General features: G+C 44.9%; 1 protein-coding gene across 4 annotated transcripts in view; it reads left to right on the top strand.

Moving 5' to 3' along the window:
- The window catches only part of DIS3L2 (DIS3 like 3'-5' exoribonuclease 2), a 192,424-nt gene that overhangs the window by 84,440 nt on the left and 80,652 nt on the right, over positions 1-27,332 (top strand). For all 4 annotated transcript variants that reach the window (XM_067002818.1, XM_067002819.1, XM_067002820.1 and 1 more), the window contains one exon: positions 15,140-15,219. In XM_067002818.1, the coding sequence (XP_066858919.1) occupies positions 15,140-15,219 (80 nt within the window). The remainder of the gene's footprint in view (positions 1-15,139; positions 15,220-27,332) is intronic.

Raw genomic sequence — 27,332 nt, forward strand, 5'->3', positions numbered from 1 at the left:
GTTGTTCTCTGTTTTGAAGAGCTGGTGTCACGGGGAGTTTGATCAGGTTAGCAGCTGGCAGACACAGTCCTCCTGGCAACTTCATGCTGTCCGCCCACCTCACGTTACCCATCCCTGCAACTTTGTGATGCTCCCATTGACTTTTGGGAACTCTATGGTGGTAGACAGTGACATTGCTGGTCTGCTCAAACGTAATGGTGTGTTGTGCTTAGAGACCTCTTTGCTAGAAAAGATTTAAAGACAAAAGAAGACTAGTTTGTTTCAAACCTCGATTTGCAGTAAAGGAAGGAAGTTGCAAGAAAGCAAAGCAATAAATGTGTTATTAAGATGATACGGTGTGTTCCACTCCCACACGTATAATCGAGTATCCTGTCTCGGTTGGCAGGTCTCATTGTGTCATGGGTAACAGATTCAGCAGCTCAGGATAATGTGGCTTTCTTGCATGTCCTCAGGGTGAAACAGCCCCATGAGCATGGTTCCTCAACACACTGTGTGCAGTGGTTGAAGCTCCTCTCCCTCTTAGTTTATCTGTCATTGGCATGGCAGCTAACAATTGGAGTGGGTAAGCTGATAAACTGCAGCCGTTTGTATCTGTACCTGGACTCCAGATGTTACTTTGGACCTAATCCTGCACGGCGGCCTGTGACCTTCCCACTGCCTCAGCTTCACTGGAGTTCACTTGCCAAACAATGGAATAATTCAAGGGAGGATTGTGCTCCTGACTGACTAGTGGCCACACTCATATACCAGATCCAGACTGGAGACTTCAGCTACCTTAAAAAAAAAAAAAAAAAAAAAAAAAAGATACCGAAAGCTGCAGTTCAGAAGCCACTGGAAAGTGCTTATTTTTATATTCTTGACTGCATTTCAGTAGCTTTCGCTGTTTCTTCTGACCAAGTTCTTTCAAGCAAATAAAGAGCTTGACTTGTCTCCAGTCAGACAATCATTTTTGGAAACAAATTCCAAGTGCGTTTGTTCCTTTTATTGCTGAATTATTGCACTGGGACTTATCAAGGTGATAACAGTTTCGCAGTTAAGCCATTTAAATCCCTCTCTGCCCCTTCCCGACCACAGTGCACACTACAAAGTAGATTTCCTTTTGATCCTCTCAAATATAAACATTTAACAGTCAAGATTTTTAAGACAATTATTTGAGCTTAATGTACTAATCCTTTTAATGTCAACTGCCCCACTGCTGACTAACTAGTTTGTGGTGTAAACACGTACGAAGGAAGATAACATGAGGCTTTTAGTTATGAAAAGTAAAATACAGATGGATCTTCTTCTTTGCTTCATCATAGAGAGAGGTTTATCTACCTGGAAAAAGTTGAGTTTTGTTGGTAAATGTAGCACGAACTGTAGTTGAGTGGAGTCCTGCAGTTGGAGACCTGGCTGCCTTCTCTTCTGGTCTCTCCCATCAGACCTCGAGAGACTGTTCCTGACAAATCGAAGTGCTCAGCTATACCTTGATATTAAATGTTAGCTTTCATATTGCTGGCAGTAAGTGCCTTGTGGTCTGTGGCGTGGTACAAACGGCTGGTACACGCTGGCCCAGGGCAGCATCCAGAGGAAGGCACCTGAGCTGGATGTACGTGGGAGCTGTGCCTTGCTTTCCAGGGGTGCTCACGCACTGTTCAGCAACACCTGCCCCTGAGAGCCTAGCTTTGCTCTACTTTGTGCGTGTTGATCTCCCAGGCTACTGTACAGCACTGTAAATATTCTGAGAGTATATTATTAGATAAATTACAGTGAAGTAAAGGCTCGCCTTTCCTCCTGAAATGGTCATGTTAACACTTCTAAATAGCTCGCCCTAATCCAGTTTACACGTTGTTCACCTGACTACGGTAAACATAAATTCGAGTTTGGCTTAAAATACTCTTGTCTATAGTAAATCCTCTCTGGTTCTGTAAAACACTAATGTAAATTTTCTAACATTATTAATTAAGCCTTTGGGATATGGAGCTGAGACCCGAGCAAAGTTTCAGGTTTTCTGGTGTTCTTCTTTCTGAGATAAGTTTTTGTAGTTTCTTTTCACCACGTGAAATGACTCTTTCCTCCTCAAAAGGCAATTTCTGTCTTCTGTTGAGCCGTGTCCTTGGTGTGGTCAGGTCTGCTTGCGAGCCAGCGTGCAGAGCACTGAGGCAGAGGTTCTGTACCAGAGGCATTCGTGAGAGTGGTTTTAGATGAAAGCAAGGCAATGTGTTTCACTGATCTGCTGAGGCTGGGCAAGATGAGGGAAGGATACTTTGTCCATGCCATCTTGTAAATATGTTCCTTGATCTTCTGCAAGTCTTTCAGTTTTACAGGAAGCGTGTTCTTGCCATGCATAGTCTGTTTGGATAGCAACTGTGATCTCACCTACATAGCCTGTGCAGAATTGCTTCCAGGAGATCTTTTTTTCATCATTTCTCCAGTAATGGCTCACAAAGAAAGGTTTACATAATATTTTAATATTACTTAAGGCAGAAAAGATCCAAACCTCGTGGATGGCTTTGAAACCTTTCAGCTGATTTAACTCTCTGCTCTGCCAGTTATGCTCAGTTTTGCCATGGACATCTGCTTTTTACCTGGATGGTTTTATCTATTTGTGAAATGAGGCAAGTATTTCATGGGCACTCCCAGCTTAATTGTTTGTAAAGAACACTGAAAATTTCTAATGAAAAGCACTCGGCAAATATTAGATATCTCCATTGCATACCACAGTTGTATTGTACAGAGAGCATGAAGTTTCATGAAGTATCAGAATAGCCTGGTTGAGCAAACTTGCCTTCTGGAGACATTAAATGTGATAACACAGATGGGACTGGACTATTTTATTATTCAGGTTGACCGGAGTTGGTATTCTTCTCCTTAGAAGTGTGAGGAATGTTTCATTTCTGCTTTTAGAGAAATGCTGGAGGATTAGTGTGAAAGGGACAAATTTTGATGGGTGCGAAGTTTCAACCGTTTTCCCGTCATCTCCAGTGTTTCAACATGTAATATTCATTTTCTTGTTTGCTTTGCTTTGCACTTAGTGGTTCAGTGGTATGGGACAAAGCACAGGCTGCGAACAGAAGAGGGTCAATGCAAAGGAGGAAATGCAAATTTCAGAGGTGGGCGCAGCAGATGGGGGACTGGAGGAGGAAGCCATTTGAAGAGGTGTAGCCAGGAATCCAAGAAACCCAAAAGCTATTTCTAAGACTTGTTCCAAATGTTTCTAATTTCATTCATATCTTTTTGTTTCCTTTACTGCTTAACTGGGACAAGAAACTAAAGCCAGGAAAGTCCGATCATAGTGGGAAACAAAAACCTAAATATTGGAGAGAGAAAAAAGGCCGTTCTTTGCAAAGCAGTTCTGCCTTTTTGCATGTCTCCCATTGTTGGTGTTACTGTGGAAAATGTATAACATCACTCTTTTGGAAAGCGCTAGAGCCTGTTCAAGTGGAGATGGTTTATATAGTCTAACATGGAAGAACTTGAGGATATCTATTTCTTTACCATTTGCCTAATAATAAGTGAGCCTGTTGACCTCCGCTGGACTATTACAAATGTGAAACTTGGCACTCAAAATTGCTTGCTCTAAATTTTCCAGTTGCTTTCTCTTTTTCCATTTGATGTCATCCTGCCAACTAGTGATTTTATTATTATAAACAGGACATTGTATTCACTTTTAAGAAGAAATATGAAGCTGAAGGTAAAATTACAAACTGCAGTTTCTCAGCTGGCAAAATACAAAACAATGAGCTAAAAATACTGAGCAGAGAAAGGGTGCTGTGGCAAGAAACTCTGAAATATCTACAAGATGGATGTGGTCTGAAGAGCAGAAACTGATTGACTTCAGCTGAAAAGCTCTGAACTTTGAGAACTCATGAGAATCACTGGTGATGGGGGGCAGAAGGAACCTCTGGAGATCATCTACTCCAACCCCAGTTGCTCAGGGCTGTGTCAAGCTTGTTTCTGAGTATTTCCAGAGATGGAGATTCTACAACCTCTCTGAACAACCTATTCTGGGGTTTGAGCATGTTTATGGTAAAAAGGTGTTTGTTTTTTTATTGTTTTTTTTGTTTGTTTGTTTTTGTAATTTTTCAATTGAACTTCTGTGTTTTGTGCCCATTGCCTCTCATCCCGTCACTAGATACACTGAGAAGAATCTGGCTCTGTTTACTTAGCCATCTTTGCTCCCTCTCACCAAGTATGTCTTTGACATGAGTAAGATGTCCCCACCTGAGCTTTCTCTTCTCGAAGCTGAGCAGTCCCAGCTCTCAGCCTCTCCTCTAAAGTCGCACACTCCAATTTCTTGATCATCTCTGAGACCCTTCAGCAGACTTGCTTCAGTATTTTGATGTCTTTGTGGTACAGGTGAGCCCCGAACTGAACACAGCCCTTCAGTTGTGGTCTCACCAGCGTCCAGTAGAGGGGAAGGATCAGAGGACTGCATCGCTTGACCTGCTGACAGCACTCCTCCTAATGCAGCCCCGTAGGCTGTTGGCCTTCTTTGCCACAAGGACACGTTGTTGGCTCATGTTCAGCTCATTGCCCACCGGGACCCCAAGTCCTTTTTTGCCAAGCTGCTTTCCAGCCAGTCAGCCCCCAGCCTATACCAGTGTGTGGTGTTATTCCTCCCCAGGTGTGCAGGATTTTGCTTTTCCCTTTGAGCTTTGTGACATTCCCATCAACTCATTTCTCTGTTGAGATCTCTGAATGGCAGCAAAACTCTATTCCTCTTGTGAGGAGCATGAGGTTTTTTTTTAGCAGCCTTCTGGCTGCTGAAAGGCCTGGAGGGCATCATTATGGGGTTCAGCAAGGATCCACAGCATTGGCAGGGGACAATTAATGCTCACTTGCTTCCCTGCTAGTGCAGAGTTAATGAACTTTGCTTTTGCAGACAAAGAGCTCTAAAGAGTGCAATGAAGCTTTCAGCTAAAGTTTGCGTCTTGATATTTCAATACGCTGTGACCCAAATTGCAACTGACCTAAAGCTATCAAAGCTATTAAAGGCTAAATTGTAATTTTGGCTGCCCATTCAGAAATGTAGCATCCTTCCTTTGGTTGATAAGGGAGGAAAAGTGCTGTGCTGTGTCTCTGCATCCTGCTGTGGAGGGAAGCTCTGTGGTTGGCGCTGTTTGTAAGGGGGAAGCTCTGGCAGAAGGGCAGTACCTGCACTGTGGTTCTGCCTGCTGATCCTTTCTTGAGGTGTGGTGCAGCTAGTAACAGGGATTAGCCGTGCTTATAGGAAAAGGTTGACAGCGTGTTCTTTGCTGTAGTTGCCCAAGCAGATTATTGGCTGATAAAATGAGAGGTGATGGTTAAATAAATAAAAATAAAAAATGGCAGCCTTGAGCTGAGCAAGGAGTTGGAGGAAAGCAATCAGCCTCTGAAACAGATGTCTTTTCAAGGCAGGTGGAATACTTTAGTTTGAAATGAGTGCAAGTCAGATAAAACATCATTAAACAGCTTGTTTCCTGGAGATTTTCCACTACAAAAAGCTAGTGTTAAGTAGAGCAAGACTTACTCAGCTATAATAGGATATGTAAAAATGCTCTGGTTTCTGATGGAAACTGAGAAATGGCTTGTTTAGCAAATGTATAAGCAACATTGCTGCAGACCTGACTGTTATCTTGGCGTGGAGCAGAGACACAAACAGGGCCAGATTATGATCTCTGCCCTCTCGCTGGGCACTGAGCTGTTCTGTGACTAATTCAATGTTCTCCATAGGGAGATAGAAGGCACACAAAGGATTACTCAGAAGTGTCTAAGGATGTCAGATCTAGTCCCTCTCTAACAGGACCGAGTCCAGAAGAGTGATGATGTCCGTACCTGCTCTGGTACTTCTGCTGTCCGGGCAGCCTGGGGAACAGTGCTCTTGGATCGGTGAGGAGAGCTAGCGTTAGCACAGTACTCACCCATTAGCTGAGTAAGTAAAACTGAACAAAACAGCGCTCCTGTCAGAGTGATGTGATTCAGCTCCCTGCTCCTGACACTCAGTTGGCTTCTTCAGGTCCTCCGCTCTGTTTTCATAACATTTTCTACTACACTATAGCTACAGCAATTGTGGTGACACTGTTTTGTGCAAAATGATGCATGGTGTTTGCTGTCAGATGCTGCTGTTACCAGTGGCTGGTGTACAGACACACTGGCAACATCACTGGTGTTTTTCCTTACAGGAAGGCGCGTGTGGTCATTGGAAGCGCAGCTTGAAGTGGAATCAGTGGTGTGCAGTTGGACAGGGTTATTGTGTTCTGATATTGCAGGCCATCAAAACCAAGCTTGCTTAGTTAAGAGTGTTTCGCTGTGGAAAACAGCAATAACTTTTGCAACTAGGTTGCTATATATACAGTCTTGTTCCCGTCTGGCTGCTTATTTTATGGAGGGAATAACAGGGAGATGAGGATAAAAATCTTAAATCAGGTTGGGAATATGTCCGTTTCTTACTGGATTCTACTGGATCACAGGGTGGGCTTTAACTGCATGCAGTGAGCAGAAGAGTGCCCTATCCTGGCACGTTTATATATGTGAGGTGGCCTGCCCAGTTCAGAGGTGCTGGATACTGCCACTTTCCCTGATACCACAGATGCTGTTCTCTCACTACAGGTTGGATAGCGCTTACGTGGTCAGGAGATGAAAGATCCAAGACCTGGTGTCAGCCAGGGTGTCTCTCTGTTGCTGTAGATGAAGAAACAGAACCGAAGTAGGTGAGGCAGTATATCCCCATTGTGGTATTTCAGGGCTGCGCACTGATCACTAGAACACGCTGGTCGTTACAAGGAACAACATTTTCTTCATGGCTTCTTTCTGATCCTGAATACTAGGAGACCTATTTACACCTTTACAGACTGTGGTGTTCGCAGTGGGGTCTCATCTCAGCCCACCTCTCATGTCTTTGCAGAGCTCTTTCCACATCTTGTCTGGCTTTTTTGAGTTGGGTTTTGTCATCTATGTAGGAAATGGTGCCTGTAAGACAGTGTACCATAGTCATTGTCCCAGTTTCATGGTTCATAGAATGGCTCGGGTTGGAAGGGACCTTAAAGATCACTTAGTTCCAACCCCCCTGGTTCCTCGTGCTTCAGGAGAGAAGGACACTTTAGTCATCAAAGCCGAGAAAACATTTGTTTTCTTGAAAAAGAAATCCTTTTTTTCGAGGTCCGTGCTGTAAGCTGTCGAGTGAGCAATGTACGCTCTCTGACTTGTCTGCCCTGAAGGTTTTGGGTGATGGATCCTTGTTCCCAGGTTATTCTCAGATCCTCACTCTCTAAAAAGACAGAAACAAGCATAATACAGATGGCACACATGAAGGTATTTTCTGTATGAGGCAGAGTTGTCCTGGAGACATCACAGCATGGTTTAGAAGTGGGGCAGTCCAAAGAAGACTAAGGTATTTTGGGAGCTGAGGGACCAACTTGAAAGGAAGGATGTGTATTTGCCAACACTGAAACTAGAAGTTTGTGAAAGACGTAGTTAACGGTTAAAATACGTGGACCAAAAAGAAGCGAGAATCATTGAAAGTGGTGGGAGGATACAAAGGGGTGTTATGAGGACAAGGAGGGTAAAACAAAGAGGAAACCTTTCCTGTCCAACCTAAAATAGAATGTAGCTTACAGTGCTAAAGAAAGTACTGGAAACTCCATCACTAAAGATGCTTAATACTACACTGGAGAAAGTCCTCACAAATGTATTGTCAAGTGTAGCCCAGCTCTGACCTATGGGGGTTGGATGACCTAATGTCTCTTCCATTTCTAGCTCGGTGCATCTATGATTAAGGTAGTTTATATAATGCGAGTGCATTTTCAATTACACTCCACCTTCTTGCGTGGGATAGTGGTGGTGCAGAGACCTCATTATATTTGTGGCACAATTACAGCATGACTTGTAGGAAGCATTGCTGGTGCTTGGTCTCTCAGACACTCTGATCTCTGTTATATATATGTTGGCTTTTCAAACCATTTAGTTATGTTCCAAGACTGCAGTGCTCTTTTTTTTTTTTTTTTTTAACCTTCTTCCTCCTTACTTTGGGGCCATAAATACACAGAAGGAATAATTGATTCCGGTTCGGCAATCCAGCGAGCAGTCCTTGGTGAAAATGTAAATGTTTATTGTTGTAAAAGTACAATACATCAGGAGCCATTGTTAGCTGCTCTCTTAGACCAAGGTCTGTTTTCTGAACCAGAACAAGATGTTAGCTAAAACATAAACACAGAGAAATTAAAAAGAACAGCACAGGTTTGATGTATAAAGTTGGGCTTTCAATGCATTTTATGGTGTGCTGGATTTCTGTGGGATTTGTATAATTGGTGTTTGGATGGGGCAGTTTTTGCTTCCAATTGTTTTGTAATTTCACTTCATTTTGAAATTTATGCACCATGCAAAGAGAGTTTTGTGGTGTGTCATGTATCTTTGTCGGTGTGTTACAGGGCATTCAGAGTGCCTTCAGAGATTTGTCAGGGCAATTCTATTGCGTGCATATTTTTTAATATATTCCTTTTAAGCAGTCGTCTTGGAAGCAGCCACTCCAGGGCTTTAACTGAAATCTGCCCACATCAAGTGTGACAAATGTGGTAGACACCACACGTAATAGATGTCTTTGGGAGTGGGATGTCGAAATCTCGATGTTCAGGCACTGATTGTTCTCTGAAATTTCTCCCTGCAAAAGTGTCTCATACCCATCTGAGTGATGAACATCGGTGGAACGGGTCCCGTGCTTATTGGCACTTCATAGCGAACCTGCGCAGACAGCGTGGTCAAGTTGGGTTTACTTGGGATTGAGGGATGAGATTTGATTTTTGCGGTTGCCATAACAATTGGGCTGTTGTGTGAAAAAACGTTTGTAGCTTTCACTGGAGTGAGTTGACAGCTCTAGGATGCCTATTTCCAAATTAAAACAACTGTTTCCAGCTCTGAGAAATGATGTCTGTTTAGCTTTTCCAAGATAGAGCTCAGCAGGTTCTTAGAAATGACCTGAAGAGCCTAAGGACTCTAAAAGTGCCTTCGTTGCTTAATTTTAAAAAGCCAGCTTCAAGCTGAAGTTAATAAGGGTAAACCAGGATGCGGAGCTCTCGGTCCCACCCAGCTATTGTATGCACTCACAAAGTGAAGAGAACAGGACAATCTAAAGAGTCCCTAGAAGAATGTAAATGCACTGCAAGTGTCTAGACATGCAGTCACTCTTACTGTGAATGTCTCAGCACTGACATATTCAAGTTTAAAGAAGGCTCGTAATGCCTATACTTCAATAAACAAAACGATGGTCGTTGCCATCTCCCCTCCAGCTGCAGCAGCGTGGGCGCTGGAGATCGGGTAATGCTTCTGCGAAAGATCTCAGGAGATGCTTCAGGGACTGCGGGCTGGCAGCAGGAGCCGGCGCAGGACGGGAGGTCAGCATTTGGTGGTCACCCAGCTGGTTGAATCTGCAGCCATGCGCTGTTTGCCTGTCGGGAATTCACAGCCAGCAGGTTGCAGCCAGCAGGTTGCAGCCACCTTCTCCCTGCTAGCGGATGCTGTGGCTTCTGGTGGATTCTTTGTCTTTTGTAGTCCTTTTGGATGCGTTGGTTTTGGTGAATGACCTGTGAATGCTGCAGGAGGCTGCCTCAGTCAGCAGGTTGCCCTTGGGAGACAGTCAGGGCAGGGAGGTAAGTAAGGCGTTCAGGCACCTTAATTCCACCTCAGCCCCTTTGCCTGGATCCCCAGTTGGGAGAAAATTGGTGGTTCCCTGCTCAGCCCTTTCCTTAGGTGCTCGGGCTTGCTGTCAGAGGCACCAGCCTTCCCTGGTTCCCGAATAGCTGGTGTCTGCTCCCTGCTTTAGGGCTCTGCCTCCTGCGAACGGTCACTTCATCTGGTAAGAGCAACATCTTGCTTCATCGAGGGCTTTCTGATGTCCCAGCGGGTACACGCAGTTCCCTGAACTGTTTCACGGTTGTTGGCGTCTGTTAGAGTGGTGCAAATCTGGGCTCAGCATCTCTGCTGGCACGCTGCTGCCTGCGGAGGCTGTCCAGTTGTGTTAGCAGGGTTCGCACGGCTGCGTGGCGCTGCTTTGTTTGCTGTGCACAAACCGTCGCTTTCCTGCATTAGCAGCATCGAGCTGCTTTCAGAGAAAATCACGCAGGTAACACCCAGACTTCACCCAACCACCGGCCACGCCGGGAACCTCGCTTCTGCTGCAGCCTGAGGCCATGGCTTACAAACGCAGCGCTTCGTCTTGGTGCACGCAGGCTTCCACTCGAGCGAAGATGGAGCACTGACCACTGGGACTTGTGATCTCCTTGTGTTATATTTTATGGCGAGCTCCAACTGATTTATTGAGTTTTGAATGATTTTAGCTGGCAAAAAGCTATACTGATGTACTGTAACAAACCTTGCAGCACCGACTGTACGCTATTTTCTCCGCTGATTCTTGTGAATACCTTTGCATAGATGTACTTATTTACACAGAGAAAAACAAACTGCCGTTGCAGTCCTGTGATCTGCGAACATTTTAATTACCATGATGGTAATTCTAGCTCACTAACAGACTGTTTATCTTACCTCTACTGCGGCAATAGCCATTTATTTTAGGTTCTGTTAAAGGTAAGAAGACTAACCACTCTGCAGATACGCTCGTCCACTTTAATTAGGCTTCCTTAAGGTGTACAAAGAGAAATGGCACTTAATTAGCTTTCCTTAAATTAGGATTGATATTCCGGCTTGTATATGTGCACGCTGTCGTTACCGTCTAATAAACGGAGCGCTCTGCTCTGCACATTTTTTCCCCAGATGGTTGATTTGCAAGATGGCAGACGGGGCCGGCGTGCGAGCTGTGCCTTCGGCGGTGCTGAAGGGGCTTCAGCAGGGTGCAGACGGCGTGAGTGGCACGTGTGGGTCCACCGCGCTCCGTGCGAGCCGTTCCCCCAAAACTCTTGTAGGCATGGCCCGGCTCCAGTGCGCAAATCCTCTGGCCACCTGGAGGAGGGAGAAAAAGATTTTATTCTTCCATCAACACGAACTTCATGCCAGAGCAAGTCCACCTCTGCAGACCCGCATTAAACATAGGTTTCGGACAAAGAAGCTCCCGTAAAAAGTGGAAGTTTGCACACTGAAATGTTTCTTTTTGGCTAGCGTGCGGAGGCTGGGGGTTTCTTAAAAGACACACATTTATCTCCAGCCCTTTTCAGCATGAAGACCGGAAAATCTCTTAACTCTGTGTGCGTCTATCTCCTAAACCAGTTTCCTTTCACTAACTAACTTGTGTGTTTGTTGGAACAAATGGACTTGGAACATCTCATTACTTTTACAAAGTATGTTTTGACAATTTTAAATGAATAAAACAGATTTTTATTAGGTGTAATGACAATGAGAGACGGCTCCTTCGGGGCTTTTAAAGCAGGGGGGGAGAGGAATGATCGGGCTGCTTAATCCACAAGGTCACCTTGGCAGCCCTCCAGAAGCCGGCGACAGCTGCCAATTTGTATTTACCTGTGGTCAATGCAAATATGCCTGCATGCAGCCGTGATATTTGCTTGCGCTTAAGCAACGTCTTTGTTAGCAGGTGCATGAGAAGTGCTGTTGCCTTGAGGTTTAGCCATACAACCCACGGCAGGTTGGTTTCGTTATTGGTTACGCTCAGAAATGTGGTCTGATCTCTCCGGGATGTTTGTGCCGCAGCCTTTGGGGTATTGTACAGCCGGCCAGCATGGCCAGTGGAGGAATTTCAATGGCTCCTTCCTCCTCAGCGAGCGGACTTGCCGCATAGCTGGGAGCAATGTTATTTCTTCACTCGGCTGGGTTTTGTCAGCCTGCCTCCGGGGTGCTCCCGGGGGACCTGGCCTTGAGCAAGTGCCAAGGGAAGGGGACAATTTGTGGGGCAGGGGGTGGCTGCGCTGCCAACCCCAGCCTTTCCCCCTGTCCCTTGTCTCTGCCTGCTGCTGGTGTGCCCTGGGACTGGAGGAGGCTCTGAAGTCGTCCGGAGATAAAAAGTGACAGTGGCAGGGCTGGAGGAAAAGCAAGAGGCGACAGCAGAGCCCTAGGCCTTCCTGAGAGCTTGCCTGGAGGAGCACACGTGGGGGTGCTGCACTCGTGCCCGGCGCTGCAGTCCCATCGCTCGGCGGATTGTTTTCTTTCCCACATGCCAGCCCCGGTTCCTGTAGCCATCTGAAACCTCTCCAGTAATAAAAGCTGAAAACCAGAAATATAATTCATCACACTTAATAATGCAATTACTGGTAAGCAGAATTCACTTAGAAAATTTTAGTCAGGTGTACTCCTTTGTGCCAGAATTATCTCACTGCCACGGATTTTGAGCTCTGCTTGCAAATCAGCGTCTCTTGTCCCAGTGACTACCTGGCCTGCAACATTTCTGCAGGGCTCCTGTGCCAAGGAGTATCGTTCCCTGTGTTACTTGCTCAGTGACTTTCTTACCTCACCTTGCAGTCTGTGCCCAGAATAAGCTGCCCGTGACAAGCTACAAGCTCAAGTCCCTCGAGCAGTTTGAAAGGAGAAGCGGATCTGAGCCTGGTGGTAAAACATATCCCAGCTGTGCTGCATGTAGAGGTGCTGCTGGGAAATGCTAGATCACTGTTTGCCCGGACCCCTCTTCAACTTTGCATCTGTGAGCTTAAATATCCCAGCCGAGAGCTGTGCCTGCACGCAAAGGGGCTGCAGGAGCCCGGCCAGCGGCCCTGAGCGGCAACGAGCCCTGCACCACGCATTGCCCGGGGGGGCTGGGGCCACCCCCAGCCCAGCTCCGTGTGCTCTGAACCGGGGCCACCACCGACCTCTGCAGCAGCCTTCCCCGGCCAAACACATCTCGGCAAAGCAGCTCTGCTAGTTGCTACCATCGTATAAATGTGTTCGGGATTTGGCACCCGCCTTTTTACGTTCACTTCTTTCCAGGGCAGGCTGCAAATATGCACTTTGTTGAAACCAATCTGCTAATCTTTAAACTGCCTGCAGCTACAATTCGCAATGGGTGGCAGAGGCTTGCGGTTGCGGGCCCCGAACGTCTGGGCTCAGCTATCTCTTCCCGTGCCACAGGAACCCGCTTTCTCTTTGAAGAAGCTCTTTAACCTTTTTCTTGGTCACTTGTCAGCGTAAATCAAGCCATTAGGTTCTGCTCGCTGCTGTTCGCTCTTTTAAATTAAGGAGCTTGAAGGAAGATTTACTTGACGTGGCTGGGGGGCAGTCGCGGTGCCAGGCTGCGGTGCGTGGACGCGTGCACACCTGCAAGCTGCTTGTGGTGGCTGTGTGTGTGTGCACACACACAGCTCCCTGAGGTGCTGTACCCTGGGGAGGAGAGATCCTGAAATTCCTGCCTTAGGTAGACTTGGGATTTTAAGGGCTTCTTATTTGCGGAAGCAAGGACGCTTGCAAGCCTTTACAAATCAGTTGATTCCTGCGGCCGGATGGCTAGACACCAACAGATCAAAGTCGCCGTGTAGTTGAAAAGATTTGATATCTTTCAGTGTCACGATCTGTAATTTGTTTGGATGCATGTGAAGGCTCAGAAACTAATGTGCGTCGAGGGATTAAGGCGGCTTTGCTGTCCAATCTGAAAGCTAGCATATTCTAAAAGATTTTCAAAGTCTCGGAAGGGAGTGAAGTGCTTTACTGATTTTTATGTCTTTGAAAATCTCTATTTAGTGTGCCTGGTGGAATTATATAAATACACACTGCCAGCTGTCTGACACCAACAGATACCACCCAGAGCGTTTAAGCACTGAAGTGATAGGCCTGCAAAGATAGAGCCATCGCTCTCGCTGTGCAAGCACCCATGCAAAAAGACGGAGACTTGCTAATTCCGTGTGACGCTTGCTCATTTAAAGGTTCGCTGTAATTTTTCCCCTCCCACCTCTGCTACCCCAGGAGGATATCAGTGGCTGTGTGGTAAGAAAAACAAATGTGCTCTCATTAGACATCTCCAGAAGGGAGGTGCCACCGTGATCCGAGTCTTCCTGCGGCGAGAAGAAAAGCAGCTGTCTGATCTCTTCCTTGGCAGCCTCGGCCTGTACCATTGTGCTTGGGGATCTTTGACCTCGGGAGGGGCTGAATTTGTTCCAAATGTTAAGATAAAAGCAAAATAAACCAGCAAACCCGTTCCTTTGCTGTATTCACCACTCTTTTGGGTCTAGTCTCACATTCCCCACTGTGCTTGGGATGCCCTCCTGTAGGCCAGGGGCCTGGGCAGGAAGGTGCGGTAGGGCAGCCTAGAGTGAAGGGAGGCCCTGAGCAGGAGTTTCAGAAGGGGTTTTGGTTTTTTGTCCTGAGTACTTCAGGTTTTAGGTCTCTGTGCTTTGAACGCGATGATGCCTGAGGTCAGATGCTATATTTTGGCTTGTCTCCATGGCCATAGACCGTAACTGTCTATCTCGGTACGTTCCCAGTGTCCCTGCCACCCACTGCTGGGGGACACAAGTTCTGTAAGCTGTCCAGGGCAAGGCTGGTTATTCCAGGTACCACCTATTGCGGCATATGTGGAGGGGCGTTCAGCTTTTCCTAAGCACCATGTTGATTTGCTAAATCTAATTAGCTAATTGGGAGCTCTTTTACTCTTTAACTTTCATAGTGTTTCATATTGAACCTGATTTTCCCTTCGGTGCACGATCTGCAACGTAGATGTTATAAAGTACCGCAGCCCTTCAGTGTCTGCACCGAGAACGAAAGACTCACTCCTGCTTTAGTTATCACACAGCCTGGTTAGTGAGTGTTTCACTGCCTCTGCTCCATGCTAGCTGTGCTCATGGAGTCACAGATGCTCCAGTACCTGCTCTTATGCACGGGGCTGTGGGTTATTTGTGGTTAATTTAGCTCTACCATTAGGGACCATCTCTTTTTCCTCTATCTGCAAGGCATCGAGACTTTTCCCTGCTTGTTTCTTTAGAGTGAACTTGATGGGATCAGTTGTTTAGTTTTTGTGGAGGAAAATCAGCAATGAGATGAAACCTGTTAAAAGCAATCAGTTCTACCAAAAAGAAAAACTAAAGAAAACAACAACAAAAAACTGACATCAAGGAGTTTCACTTCTCCAAAACTTCTTTTTTGCATTAGATTTAGACTTTCAGATTAGTTTGGAAGATGTTTCAACAGCCTGAGTCTTCTGAAAACATTGTTATTATTGTCTGGATGTCTCTGGTCTATGTGTTTTGATACCTTCCTCATGACTGGAAGATAAATTTTCCTTTTTTTTTTTCTTGGATAGGAAAGAATGCATTTTCACCATCGACCCATCAACTGCCAAAGATCTTGATGATGCTTTGTCCTGTAAACAACTCCCTGACGGTATGAGATATATTTTACAAAATACTGCTCAGTGTTTATGTTCAGCAGTTGACGTGTTCATATATATATAATTTGTCATGTAGTATTCTTTACCGAATATGAGTAAGTGATAAGTTTTTCTCCTGTTTTAATTGCCTGTTTTCAGAAATCATAGAGCAGATATCTTCAAGCTGCAGCCTGAAATAATGCTGGTGTCAGGAAATGCAGAACCACAATATTTTGCATATTGGAACTATAATTTGATTTGAGCAGATCTCAGCTGTCCCTTGTTATTAAGGGACTTACAGTTAAATAGCTAATATACCACTCTCGTATACTGAAGTCTAGTAAAACTTTGACCTCGAGCACGTAGAGTCCCTGGATAAAGGAGCCTGGTTTTTGAAGGTCACTGGGTGAATTGCTTCTTGGTGTTTGCTTGTGGGATGCTGGGAGTAGTCAGATGAGCAGAGTGTGCCTTATAAGTTGTGTTCCTCTTCTCATTGCTTTTTAAGCTTTCTGTTCTGCCTTATTTGTACTTTTACTATGCCATAGGCCAGCAGAACAGAAAGTAAAGCTCCAGAAGCCAAGTCTTGATGATTCTGACTAAAGGAACTTCACTCTTGTAAGCTTACTTTGCTATCCAAGTTCTGCTCGTTTAGTTTGATGAAATCCAGTAACAGGCTTGGTTTAGAAATAGTACATGATTTGATTAACATATCCACAACTAATAAAGAAGATAAAGCGATTTTTCTTCGTGTTTTGCTTGCTCTTATTAGTCATCACAATATGATAATATCAAAGACATGATTCCCTGTTTTTGGTTGATTTCATTCTGTGTAACGTGGCCAATAAATTGTGTCATTTAGACACAGGTATGGAATAGTATTACAGGGCTATAGAACTAATTAAAACAAACACAGAATAAAGCCAAATGCAAGAAAATTTGAGGCCAATAAAGTTATTTCTGATTATATTGATATATCAATTTTGAGACAAGGTTAAGGAAAAATTGCTGTTCTGTCTCACAGAAAATTTAAACAGTCTTCTTGAGAGATCCTGAACTTAACTCTGTTCTCCCTCTTTGTGCTTCATCATGCGAATTATCTGTAGATTTATGAGTGTTGTGATCCCACAGTCACTCAGAACTAAGGTGTTGAAACTCTGGCATCTGAACCTCTACTGACCTACATGTGCATGGATTTTAGATGCTGCACAAAACCATTCACTGAACTGGTTTGCGATGCATTTTTCTCTTATCGATAAGCCATTTGGAGAATATGTTCAAGGAAAATATCTGTTTGACCAAGAATTTTTCATTCCCAGAGACAGTATCGCTCATGCCTGGGACTTGGTATATCTGCCAGGCAGAGTTGTGGAGCATGTTTTCTTTCCCATACTGCAGAAAATGCTGTATGAGCCCTCTTCCTGCAACCTGGGAGGAAGGAGAAGTGCCGGCGCATAAAGGATCCTCTCTACCTGTAATGTCCAGCCAAGAGCCTTCTAGACATTATCAGGCTGTTGCTTGACTGTGGGAGCTCTGTAGTCTGATGACAAAATGCCCCCTTGTGAGGCAGAGGTGGGATCGCAGCAGTGCTGCCCCACGTGCCCTGTTGGAACAAGTCCTTCTCATGCAACTAAACTGAGGAGGGAAAACCCAAAAAACCACCCAAGTCTTCTTGGCCGTTTTTTTTTCCTGACTCCTCCCTCTCCTAGGGGCTGTGTTAAGGCCTGTGCTGGCTTCTTGGATTCCCCAGATGAATATTTTCCCTGCCCTTTCCTGATCTTCAGTGAAGGCTAAGGAATATGTGAGAGGGTCACGTCAAAGCCATGCTTCCAGGGAATGAGTGTACTTGTACGTGACCAGGAGCAGGCACTGTTCCCCCTCCCACCATACCCTGTTCTTTCAAAGGTGATCTCTGATGTACTTATCCTGAGTGGGCAGAGGATGCTTTTGCAGTCAGATAATACTTCATCTTCTCAGGAAAATGAGGCAGTTGGGAAAGGAAGGTAAAATGGATTGGACTACAGGGTCACTCTGCACAGGGAGGGTTTGCAAAGCTCAGCTTTTCAAATAAAACAAAAGTGGAAGGTACAGGAACCTTTCTCTTCTCTCAGTTCCCCAAAATAAACTTTGCTAGTGTGATTTAGAAGAGACATGAAGAAACCCTGAAAGAGTCAGGGACTGACTGTCAGGGCATGGCCGACTTCCTGAGAATAAAAGTTAAGGTTTCTGTGGCTTGTATCCAAAACTTATGGAGTGGGAAATCCAGTGTGGATTTATGGCTTTTGAAAGTTTGCGTCCTTCTTGGGAGCGTTGTGCATGTTCCTCATTCCCCCAGACGAGCTGTGGATGAGCAAATCCAAGAGGTGCTGTAAAAGCAGGCAAGTGAATGCATCCACTGGGGGCTGTCCCAGCCCTCAGGCCTTTGTTCGCCCCCACATATCATTTTCCATGAATCACAAAGTGTGATTAAGAGCCTGCTCGCAGCAGCCCTTTGTGTAGGATCTCTGCCTTTTGGCTGGAGCCGTACATTCTCCAGCAGGCTCGTTCCGCCCTGGACTCCTCTCAATGAGAAGGCGCTCTGAGCTGGAGCCTCCTTTAAGAGCGATCTTTTCTGTGCCCCCCCTGGGCACCGTGCCCCCTGCCTCTCCTGCCAGCCTCGGCCCCGCTGTGGGAGCAGCACCACGCTCCAGCAGGGCTTAGGCCAAGGAACATCACCCCCTTGGCATGACGTCTTTTGTGGCTGGTGAGTGTCCCAAGGACCAGATTCTCCATCAGTCTGGAAGGAACCAGTATGGAAATGGCCTTTCTTTAAATTAGAAATGTCTTGTTTATTCTAAGGAGACCCAGTGGCTCAGAAGGAAATATGGACGAGAAAACCAAGTCTTCGTGGTCTTTGGTGAGTTCTGAGCACTCCGGGAGGGAGCAGAGGAGCAGAGCGGGAGCGAGTGGCACAAAAAGCAGGAGAGAGACTGCAGGAAACCCTCCGCATCCATCGAGCAGACGGGGCAGCTGTCCGGCCTGCTCGGTGTGTCCCCAGGCAGACGGGAATGAAATGTCAGCGTCGTGTCTGTGCTGCGATGTTTAAATGCTCGTTGAAAGCAGGAGATTTATCTAAAGCAAAGATGTCCAGTCTGCTAGCTGGAGTCACGTCCAACAACTGATGGTGTGCAATCATCTCCTTGCATGATCTTTTTATGTGTAGATGAGTAATAAAAGCAACCAAGGACCATCCTGAGGGACTCTTGTCCATTCTCCTCCCAATGTGCTGCTGTTTGGGGCACAAACTTCCTCCAGCATTTCCTGAACCTTTTTCTGACAGTTGTGGCTCACTGCTGAAATGCTGAATGCCGAAGGTGAATTTTTTGAAACACTTGATGATCTGAAAACCCCGATCTAAATACCGTTTTGTGAGCCTCCTGTGAGGATTATGTTTCCCGTACATTTGGCATATTACCTATATCCTGTGCCCCTTTCTGAGGTGTCACCTCAGAGATGCAGCTGCAGAGCGTCTTGCCCAAGGCACAGTGCTTCAGAAGCAGGGTGCTAGATCCTCAGCCAGGGAGTGAGCATCACGTAGTCTCTGTTCCTTGCAGGAGACAGTAACAGAAACGTGTGTATTTGTATTACCCGACACGTGCACCCTCACTGCTGTCCTTACTTGGCATCCAGGGAGGGAAGGAGCATTTTGAGCTAGGTCACAGCCTTCAGATCCTGGATGGCACAGGTCCCTGCCCTGCCGGGGAGACTTCTCCTCACCTTCCAGCTCTGGGGATTTCAGCCCTCAGACCTGTCCTTTGTCGGAGACGTTCAGATCCATCTTGTTTCACAAGTTCTTGGGGCGTTTTCTTGCATGAGAATTGAATCTCTGGATTTGTTACTGTTTGGCCCACTGTGCAGCTATAGCCTTAGTCATCATCTGCCTGGGGTCCCTCAACTGCTACAGGAAAACAAGGACTACTGTTATAGGCCCGTGAAGTGTGGATGGCAAAAGCAAGGGTATAAAGCCATCAGCATACATGATTTATTTTTTATTTTTTTGACATCTGTACTTTCACTGAAAATTTTCAGGAACTAGTGATCTAGAAAGGTCAAAAACCAGTGCTAGGGGTCCCTTGGGTTTACTTGCTTGCAAAGCTGTTTCTGTTTGCAACCCTTCTGTGTTAAGGAGAGCTCTTATGGGAATATTAATCTTGCACTTACTGGATCTTCTTGATGTATTTTGGAGGTACCCTGAGGGATTTCTGGCTTTAAAAGTTGCTATACTAGCTGCAATTATTATGACAAAGAGTTGTTTTAGAGGTTAAAGAGCTTATCCAGGGCTGGCAAGACTTCATGTCTCATGAGGACAAAGTTGTGTTAAGAGTTAACACATCTTTTATTCCAAACGTAAACCCAGTTACAAGAAATTATTTTTTTTCCATCTTTTTTGCCCATATGTTAAACACTTTAAAAAAAGAAAAAAAAAAAAGCCGGCATGAGCAAACCACATATCTGGCATCCTCATGATGTCAGGAGTTCTCCAAAAATCAACAGAGAACGCAGTACCCAATTCAGAAAATGTCCATTTCTCTCAGTTTATTAGCACCCATATAAAGTACAAAAAAAACCCCAAAACACCCATTGCTCACACGTCCCCCATTAGACACCTCAATCAGTGCGTTTCAGGAGATTTTGAAGAATGAAATTGTCTTTGTCCTCGCACATTCATTTCCAATTTATTCAAGATTGTGGCAATTTCTTTGCCACGAAGGATCTTTTGCAGCAAGCAGAGAGATGGGGACTGTGTTTGCACCTTTGCTTAGCTTTAAAACTTCTCAGCATAACCTTTATCTCTTCCAGTCACTGGACGGAGGACTCGCCTATGCTACGTAGTCAGTCAAAGCTGATTTTTTTTCTAGAAGTAATCCACAACTCTGTCATAAGGAACTATCCAGTAGCAGGGTGTCACTAGAAAAGGAAGCAAGGGGTGATTGTGGGAAGAGCTTTATTTTTAATGGAGCTCACAGTAAGACCTTGCAGCAGTTGGAAACCGTACAGGGATATATGTCTTAAGTGGGCCAGCCTGGTTTTGAGAGGATTTTCTATTGGAGTCTGCTTTTGATTAACTGTCGTGCTCCTCTTTATTGTTTAATGATAGCAGTAGGGAGGTAAGCTTGCTGTTTGCATTTGTCGGTGTATATTTTAAGAGATCAGCTCCAATAAAGAATGAAAACAGGGTTATTTATGTAACAGCTTTAGAAATATGAACGAACTGTACTCCGTTTCGATGACTCAGCATCATCTCGGAGTAAAAGATGGATCTGGACCGCAGCTAGCTTCTACGGCGTTTGTCGAGTTGTTTCAGGGTAGCTTAAGGTTTTAAGCGAGTTCATTTCAGCCAATGCTCTTTTTGTGATCCTTTCTTTCTGCACGTATCCCGGCGAACGGCTGCAGCCAGGAGCGTCCGGCGGAGCAGTACTGGGTTCGTACAACTGTTGCGCACTGTTCGCAGAGAGCAAGCGTACGGCTTTCAAGCCTGAGCGCTTTCCTCCAGGGTGCAGACGTTTAAAGATTTGTTCTGATCTCAGCGTGTAAGAGCTCCCCACGTGACCTGCACGTCCCAGCGGAACCAGGCAATTTTCGTGCACTTGCCAAACTTCTTCTGGGAATAATCTGCAAGTGTCGTTTGACATGTTTCTGGTAATGTACACAGCTGAAGCAGTTGTGCTGTGTTTGGAGGCTACTTACTAGCAGGAAGAGAGGTGAAATTTAACCACTTTAAAGGCAGATAATTCCATCTGCTGAAATTTCAGGCTGTGACAGGAAAGGAGTTACCAGGAATTACTGGGGTCCATTTCGGAGGGGTTGTCTCACCTCTGTGCAGATCTTTGGATGCTGATTTCAAAGAACTTCTTTGGGCTACACTGTCCGGGTCTCTGTACATCTCCTTGTGTGTTTATTGATGACTAACATGGTTCTTGCCATCCTTTCATTCCTGTATCCCTCAATTTCAAAGAGTAATTCAAGTTTAGGTACTCTAAAGGTACTCTGAAGGTACTCTGAAGTTTTACTCTAGGAGGAATTGTTGTAATGCAGAACAGAAACATATCCTGCAGGTTGTTTGCCCTGTTTTTTTTTTTTTTTTTTTTTTTTTTTTTTTTTTTTCCTTAGTGACAGTGGTTTTCTGTATTTGGAAGCAAGGTCATGTATAGATACATTCATTGAATCTTCCTGGTTTTTACTTGAGGACCTAAGCAAATGGGATTTCCACAGTGTGCTGCTCCCCATTTTTTCCCTCCCCTATAAATTCATTCATCCTGTTGGTGAATTTAAATCAAATATACCTAAGGGGAATGCGATAAAATCCTCAGTTAAGTGTTTTGAAAACAGGGTCTAAGCAAAGAGAAGAGATTCTCTTAGTGACCCACATCTGGGAAAAGTGCAGCATGATCTCCCTCTTTAGCTGACGTGTGAGTCTGCTGTGGGCAGCAGATTTCAGAAACATGAAGAGCGAGAGGACTTGCATCTCTATTCAAGGAGTCTTCCATACATGTTGGTAAAAACCAACCAGTGTTGGTAATGCTATCCCTTGTTTGCTGCAGGCCTGCAGACACTGGGGCTGCTTTTTGTTTTTGTTCTGCAAAGTTGCGTACACTTTATTATTATTATTTATTTTTTAAAGACAAATAATCCCTCTATCTTCTATTCAGCTTTGTCTCTCTGGACACTTTGGGACACTGTAGGGTAAAATTTGCTGTAGCAACACTCGGTACAGGACCTCTCAGCTAATCCATTTGGTTCCTGCAGCACAGACTATAGTAAGATTTTGTAATTAGTCTTGTTGGGCTGATTTGCTTAAGATAAACACTGAAGAATGGACTAGTGTTGAATCAAAAGTTACATTACGAAATTACCATGCTTCCTTCTTTGTAAGGTAAGAGTATAGGAGGAATGGGTACCAGGCATGGTTTAGAGAGAAAATGACAGAAACGTCAATGTATGAGTTAAATATAAAATGACCATAAACTGCAATTTACTTATATTTATTGCAGAAGTCAAATGTGGGAGAAATAAAGAAGACATACAAGGAGTGGGATTGTGTGTAACATTTGGGCAGTTTTTCCTTTGATATCAAACATAATTAGCTCAGCTCTCCTGTTACCTGCTGATTAGTCTGCTGAGTTTTTGTTAAGGATCTATGGTGTGTCACTAGCAAAGTGGAAAAGACATATTGCAGTGATTAGAAACAGGTACGTTTCCTTTTTTTTTTCTTCCCATCAAGGATCTGTGGTTGCAGATTCTTTGAAATACGCAAAATACTCTCGGATCTCTGCCAAATCCAGATCAATGCTGTGTCCCACAATGTGCTCCCGTGTGATGCTGGGGAAATTGCAGCATGTACAGTGTGTTTTGCCTCTTTTAACGTAACGTGGCGTTCTCTCTGCGGAAACACACATCACTTCCAATTTCCAAGGCCAGAGTTGAATGGAATCAGAGGGCTGGATTGCGTCACCCCTCCTCTTCTGGACATCTCTTTGGAAATCAGTGAGGGAACAGCACAGTGCTTGCCTTAGCTTGGCCTAGAAGAAGAGGAGCTTGCTCCAAACTGATGCTGGTTGAAAGGGGAACAGGGGGAGCCTAATCACCAGACAAGGTTATTAAACAGATAAGGCATGGGGATGCAAAATAAGAAAGTTTGTATTTAAAAGTGGATATATTTTCCTGCATTGAGGAGAGATGCTCTGGGTGAAATCACTCTTTGGATCATTTCAGTTCATAAATTCAGGACCTGGGACAATTCCCCAAGGATTTAGAGGCGCGAGTTTTCCTAGATTGGCGGATATCACTAGCATGTGTAGATATTAACTTAAAAACAATAGTGCCCAATTGTATATCGAAGAAAAAATATATAGAATTCATTTAAGGATGTGGGTAAAAGGGAGGGGATCCAGAAATTCCTGTACAAACAGATCTGAAAGCAATCTGTCTAGGATTTCTTTTCACTAAAAAGGACCTCAGGGACCAGGAGGCTCTTTAGAGAAGAACTACAAATGATAGGTGATGACTAGATAGAACTAGAGAAAGCAGGATTGTCCAGTAAATTAAGCAGATAAGAATCCAAAGATGTGTGAGGAAGATAAAAAGGGTACAAATAACTGTGTGGGAACCTATTCCTAGCTAACTTCAGTCATGTTCTGTTGCATGCAGGCGACAAAGATGTTGTTGCTGTACATATTCTGTTGCCAACTTCTTAAAATGGCAGGATCCCTCCGAATCACTGGGTTATTGTGTTAACTTTTCGTTTATTGCAGTGCAGGGGTTTGTTTAAGGATCCAGCTGAACAGAAAGAATGTGTTCTTACAGGGCAATTCACTACAGGTTTTCTTGATTGTTGACTATTATGCTAGTAACACAAAGTGTAAAATAAGGTGCAGATGGAAGTATTTTGGAAATCCTTCCAAAAATAAACTGAAAGTTGGATGGCTAAGAGTGAAATCTCAGCAGCTGCCTTCTGTTCTTAAAGAAGTTGAGATGTCAAGGCTGCTCAGTGGGGAAGTACCTTGTACGTGTTTGGCCTAGCACTGAATCCCAAGGTCTCTTTGAATGCCTGGGAATATTCACTCAGCCTTGGATTACAGTGGTTCAGAAGAGATATCACAAAAGAGATTGACCTAACAGTAGAGAGAGGCTGGTCCCTCCCCACTCTAAACCTTCATTTCAGGAACAGGACGCCATCCTACACCCCAAATGACTGTAATTCATCTTGAAAGCTGCTGGGTGCCACTTCCCATCTCTTTAAATTCAAAGACTGCTGGTTTCCTGATAGAGTTAACCTCTTGAATGGGATTTGGAATAGAGATATAAACAAATCACGGCGCGAATGCCAGAAATTGTCCTTTTGCCTTCATCGTGTTGGCTGGAAACCCAGCTGTTAAGGGGGTGTTTGAGAGAGCTGAGCGCAGTCTCTCTTGGTAACTCCTATCTACCAGCAACAAGTGCTCTCTGAGCTAGGAATTTGAGTTCACAGAAACACATTTGCCTTGGTGACCTGCTTGACAGCTTGTCTTGGTGAGAGGGAAAAGATCCATCTGCCAAGCGCTTGGGTTAGACTCCGAGCAGCAAAGATTCGTGGTGGACCTAAGTCACAAGCAGTCCTCTGGAGGTTCTCCCAGGGATGACCGTGAGGCAAGCACTGGCATTCCATGGGGAAATCAAATGTATTTGAGGTTCTTCCTCCCCTTCATTTTACTCATTGCACTTGAGTCTTGCAAAGAAATCAATACAATTTTTCAAACCTCTCTTGCTGCTTTAGCACCTCACGAAGACCGGTAGGCATTCGTGCAGGCGTGGAGGAAGCTAGCTTACCCGTGACCCTCTGCATTGTGAACAGATACCAACATAGGAGTGGGGAGAAAACCTGCATGGGCAAAAAAAAGGTTGGGCATAGGCGTCAGCGCATAAGGGAACGCGTCTGAGTTTGCCAATGCTGGCTGGAGTTGATGCGTCACAGAAATCACAGAATCATTAAGGTTGGAAAAGATTTCCAAGGTCCTCTGGTCCAAATGTCACAACCTCTTTATTTCCCATCATTACATTGGCTGTCCCCAGCTGTCCCGTGGTCTGGCCTGACTTTTACTGTTAAGATACTTGTGCTTGTCTTTCATCTGTATTTTACTCCTTGTTTCTTGTTCAGCAGTGTGAACAAATCTTTCTGCTGTGTGCTTATTCTGTTAGATATCATTCCCTGTGTCCTTCAGTCTGCAATTAAATATTTTATCTTGCACATGCTGCGTAAATTCTGTCCTTCCGAGTATTTAGTGCTTTTCCCCCAGGAGAATTCCTTCTTTGTGAAAGTATCCAGCTTAATGGTGCAGTGGTAACATTTGCACAGAAGAGCTCTTCTGTTCTCCTCCTAACTTATTGCATCAGGTCTGAAGGCAATTTTCAGGAATGGTGTAGGCAGCGTTCTGGACGGCAGCATCTTCTGTCACAAGGTGAAGAACTGACATGGGTTTGCTGGCAGACTAGACACACTTGGGTGTTGGGTTTCTCTGCCTTGATACCGTGGTATATTCTGTGAGGTCTGGAGACCCGACTTCTGGCTGATCACCAGCTTAGATTTTTCCACCTCATGGAAGCTGGCAGTTTGGAGAACACAACCATCATGAAGATCCACCCCATGTTCCCATGGGAGGCTTGACCTCCAGCTCTTCTAAGAGGCTGGGAATGTTTCTTGCTGACCAAGAGCCTTCTCTGAACGTACTCCTCAGGGCTGGGAAGTGTGGGGAAGTATGTGCCTCACAGAAGATTTAATGCTGACCATAGTGAAAGCATGTAAAACAGCACTGAACTGGTTTGGGCTGTGCTGGTTTGTGTATAAAACTCAGAGCTCTGTAACGCACAATGTGTGAAGTGCCCTACCACGGGCTTGTACTGGCTTTGTTTTGCAGTATAAAAGGTAGCTTTTAAATTCTATTACCAAGTGGGTTTAGGGCATTGCTGAATTTATTAGCTGCTACAGACAAAAACTGTATGCAGTTCACATGGAAGACCTGCTCCCAGCATTTAATTCAGTAATAGATAGTCTCCTCATAATTCTGAAACTATTTAAAGAATTGCTGATGGGCTCATGGAAAAAAAGCGTTCAGCTTAGGAACAGCTCCTTTCCTAGAACATTTTTCTGCTTTTCATCTTCACTTGTCCTTCATCGCTAAAGGCACTTAATGAGCACGAGTTCTGTGTTGTGCCGTACCTGGAGCCAATCCCAAGCTGGTTTGTAAAATCACAGTCGCCTCCGTAACAGTCAGACAGTGCCAGAGACAAAAGTACCAGAGGTTGGAGTAGTTACGAGAGCTGAGTAAAACCGTGCTTTAAAAGTCACTACAAAGCAGATAGGAATCATTCTGGAGTTTAGACTCATTGAAGTCCCCCACTGACCTTTTAACTTATTTTTTTGTGTGTGTGTGGTGTCATTCTCCCCTTTCCCACATTTATTTTTAAGAAATGCTCTGAATGTTCCCTGGTTTGGGATCACTGAGAGCATCGCTCCTTGCAACATCACCGTTTGTATCAGTGGCTTCTCAGATACTTTCAGAAATCCTGCAAGTGCCAAAACTTTCGATATGGGAGGAGTAAGTAAAGATTGTTTCCCTTTCACCTGTGATCTCATCCTGTGTCTCATTTTGGAAGAACTAGGGGCAATTTCAGTTCTACTAATTTTGAGGATTTGGCCCGTCTCGTAGCTCCTGAATTTGTGTGATCAAATGAGCAAAATCTCAGCTTTCCTCATCTTTGTATCACCCCAGCTCCCGAAGAAAAGGAGGTCAATGTGATCTGTAAAGGCTAAAGTGTTCGAGACAGAAAGGAAGCAATTTTTACTGTGTTCTCAAGAAGCAAAGCAGAAGCCGAGACCCAGCCCTTCTGCTGTTTGCAGTCTGGTTCAGACACGTGGAGCAGGCGTGCTGCCGTGCCGCGTGAGCTGCTGCTCCCTCTCCCTTTGCATGGGAATGTGCAGCCCACGGAGCTGGGGGCCTGACGTTGGCTGCGTCTCCAGGTGCTACAAACCTAGAAAAAAAGTGACTAAGTAGGCTTTAAAGAAGAGGTCAAATGGCTTGAAAGGCGTAGGGGGATGTTTCCGTGGGACGTTTCACGTGCAAACCAGCAGCAGAAGGGCTTGGACAGGTTCTGGAGACCAAGCTGGCAGCAGAGCCTGGGAGTACGTAGTATTTTGTGGATCGTTACCCTTTAGAGGTGCTTATTGTTTGTTTGGGCAGACGATTTTTCCTATTTTCAAGTCATTGCAACATTTACTAAAGTCATGTTTATGCTTGGTTGGGAAAGTAGCCGCTCTGTGCCCTGGGGACTTGTCCCGCTCTCTTGAGATGCGGAATTCTGATTCCTTTTGCCAGAGTGTTTTCATGAGGTTATGTCAAGGAAGAGACCTTTTGAGAAAGAAAAAGCTATTAATTGCTTTAAAAAGGTGTGATTAGTTGCATTTCGGTTGGATAAAGCAACGTCATGTGATAATTTTAAAACTTGGGTTTCCTGGTAAACAAGTTAATGGATTTATGCTCAGTTGCACTGTGCTTTCAAAAAGCAAAATGGCCCTAGGGCACACAAGTAAAATTTAAGCACTTTCCTTGTTATTTTA

This window comes from Anser cygnoides, chromosome 9 (assembly GCF_040182565.1).
Source record: "Anser cygnoides isolate HZ-2024a breed goose chromosome 9, Taihu_goose_T2T_genome, whole genome shotgun sequence".
Taxonomy (NCBI): Eukaryota; Metazoa; Chordata; class Aves; order Anseriformes; family Anatidae; genus Anser; species Anser cygnoides.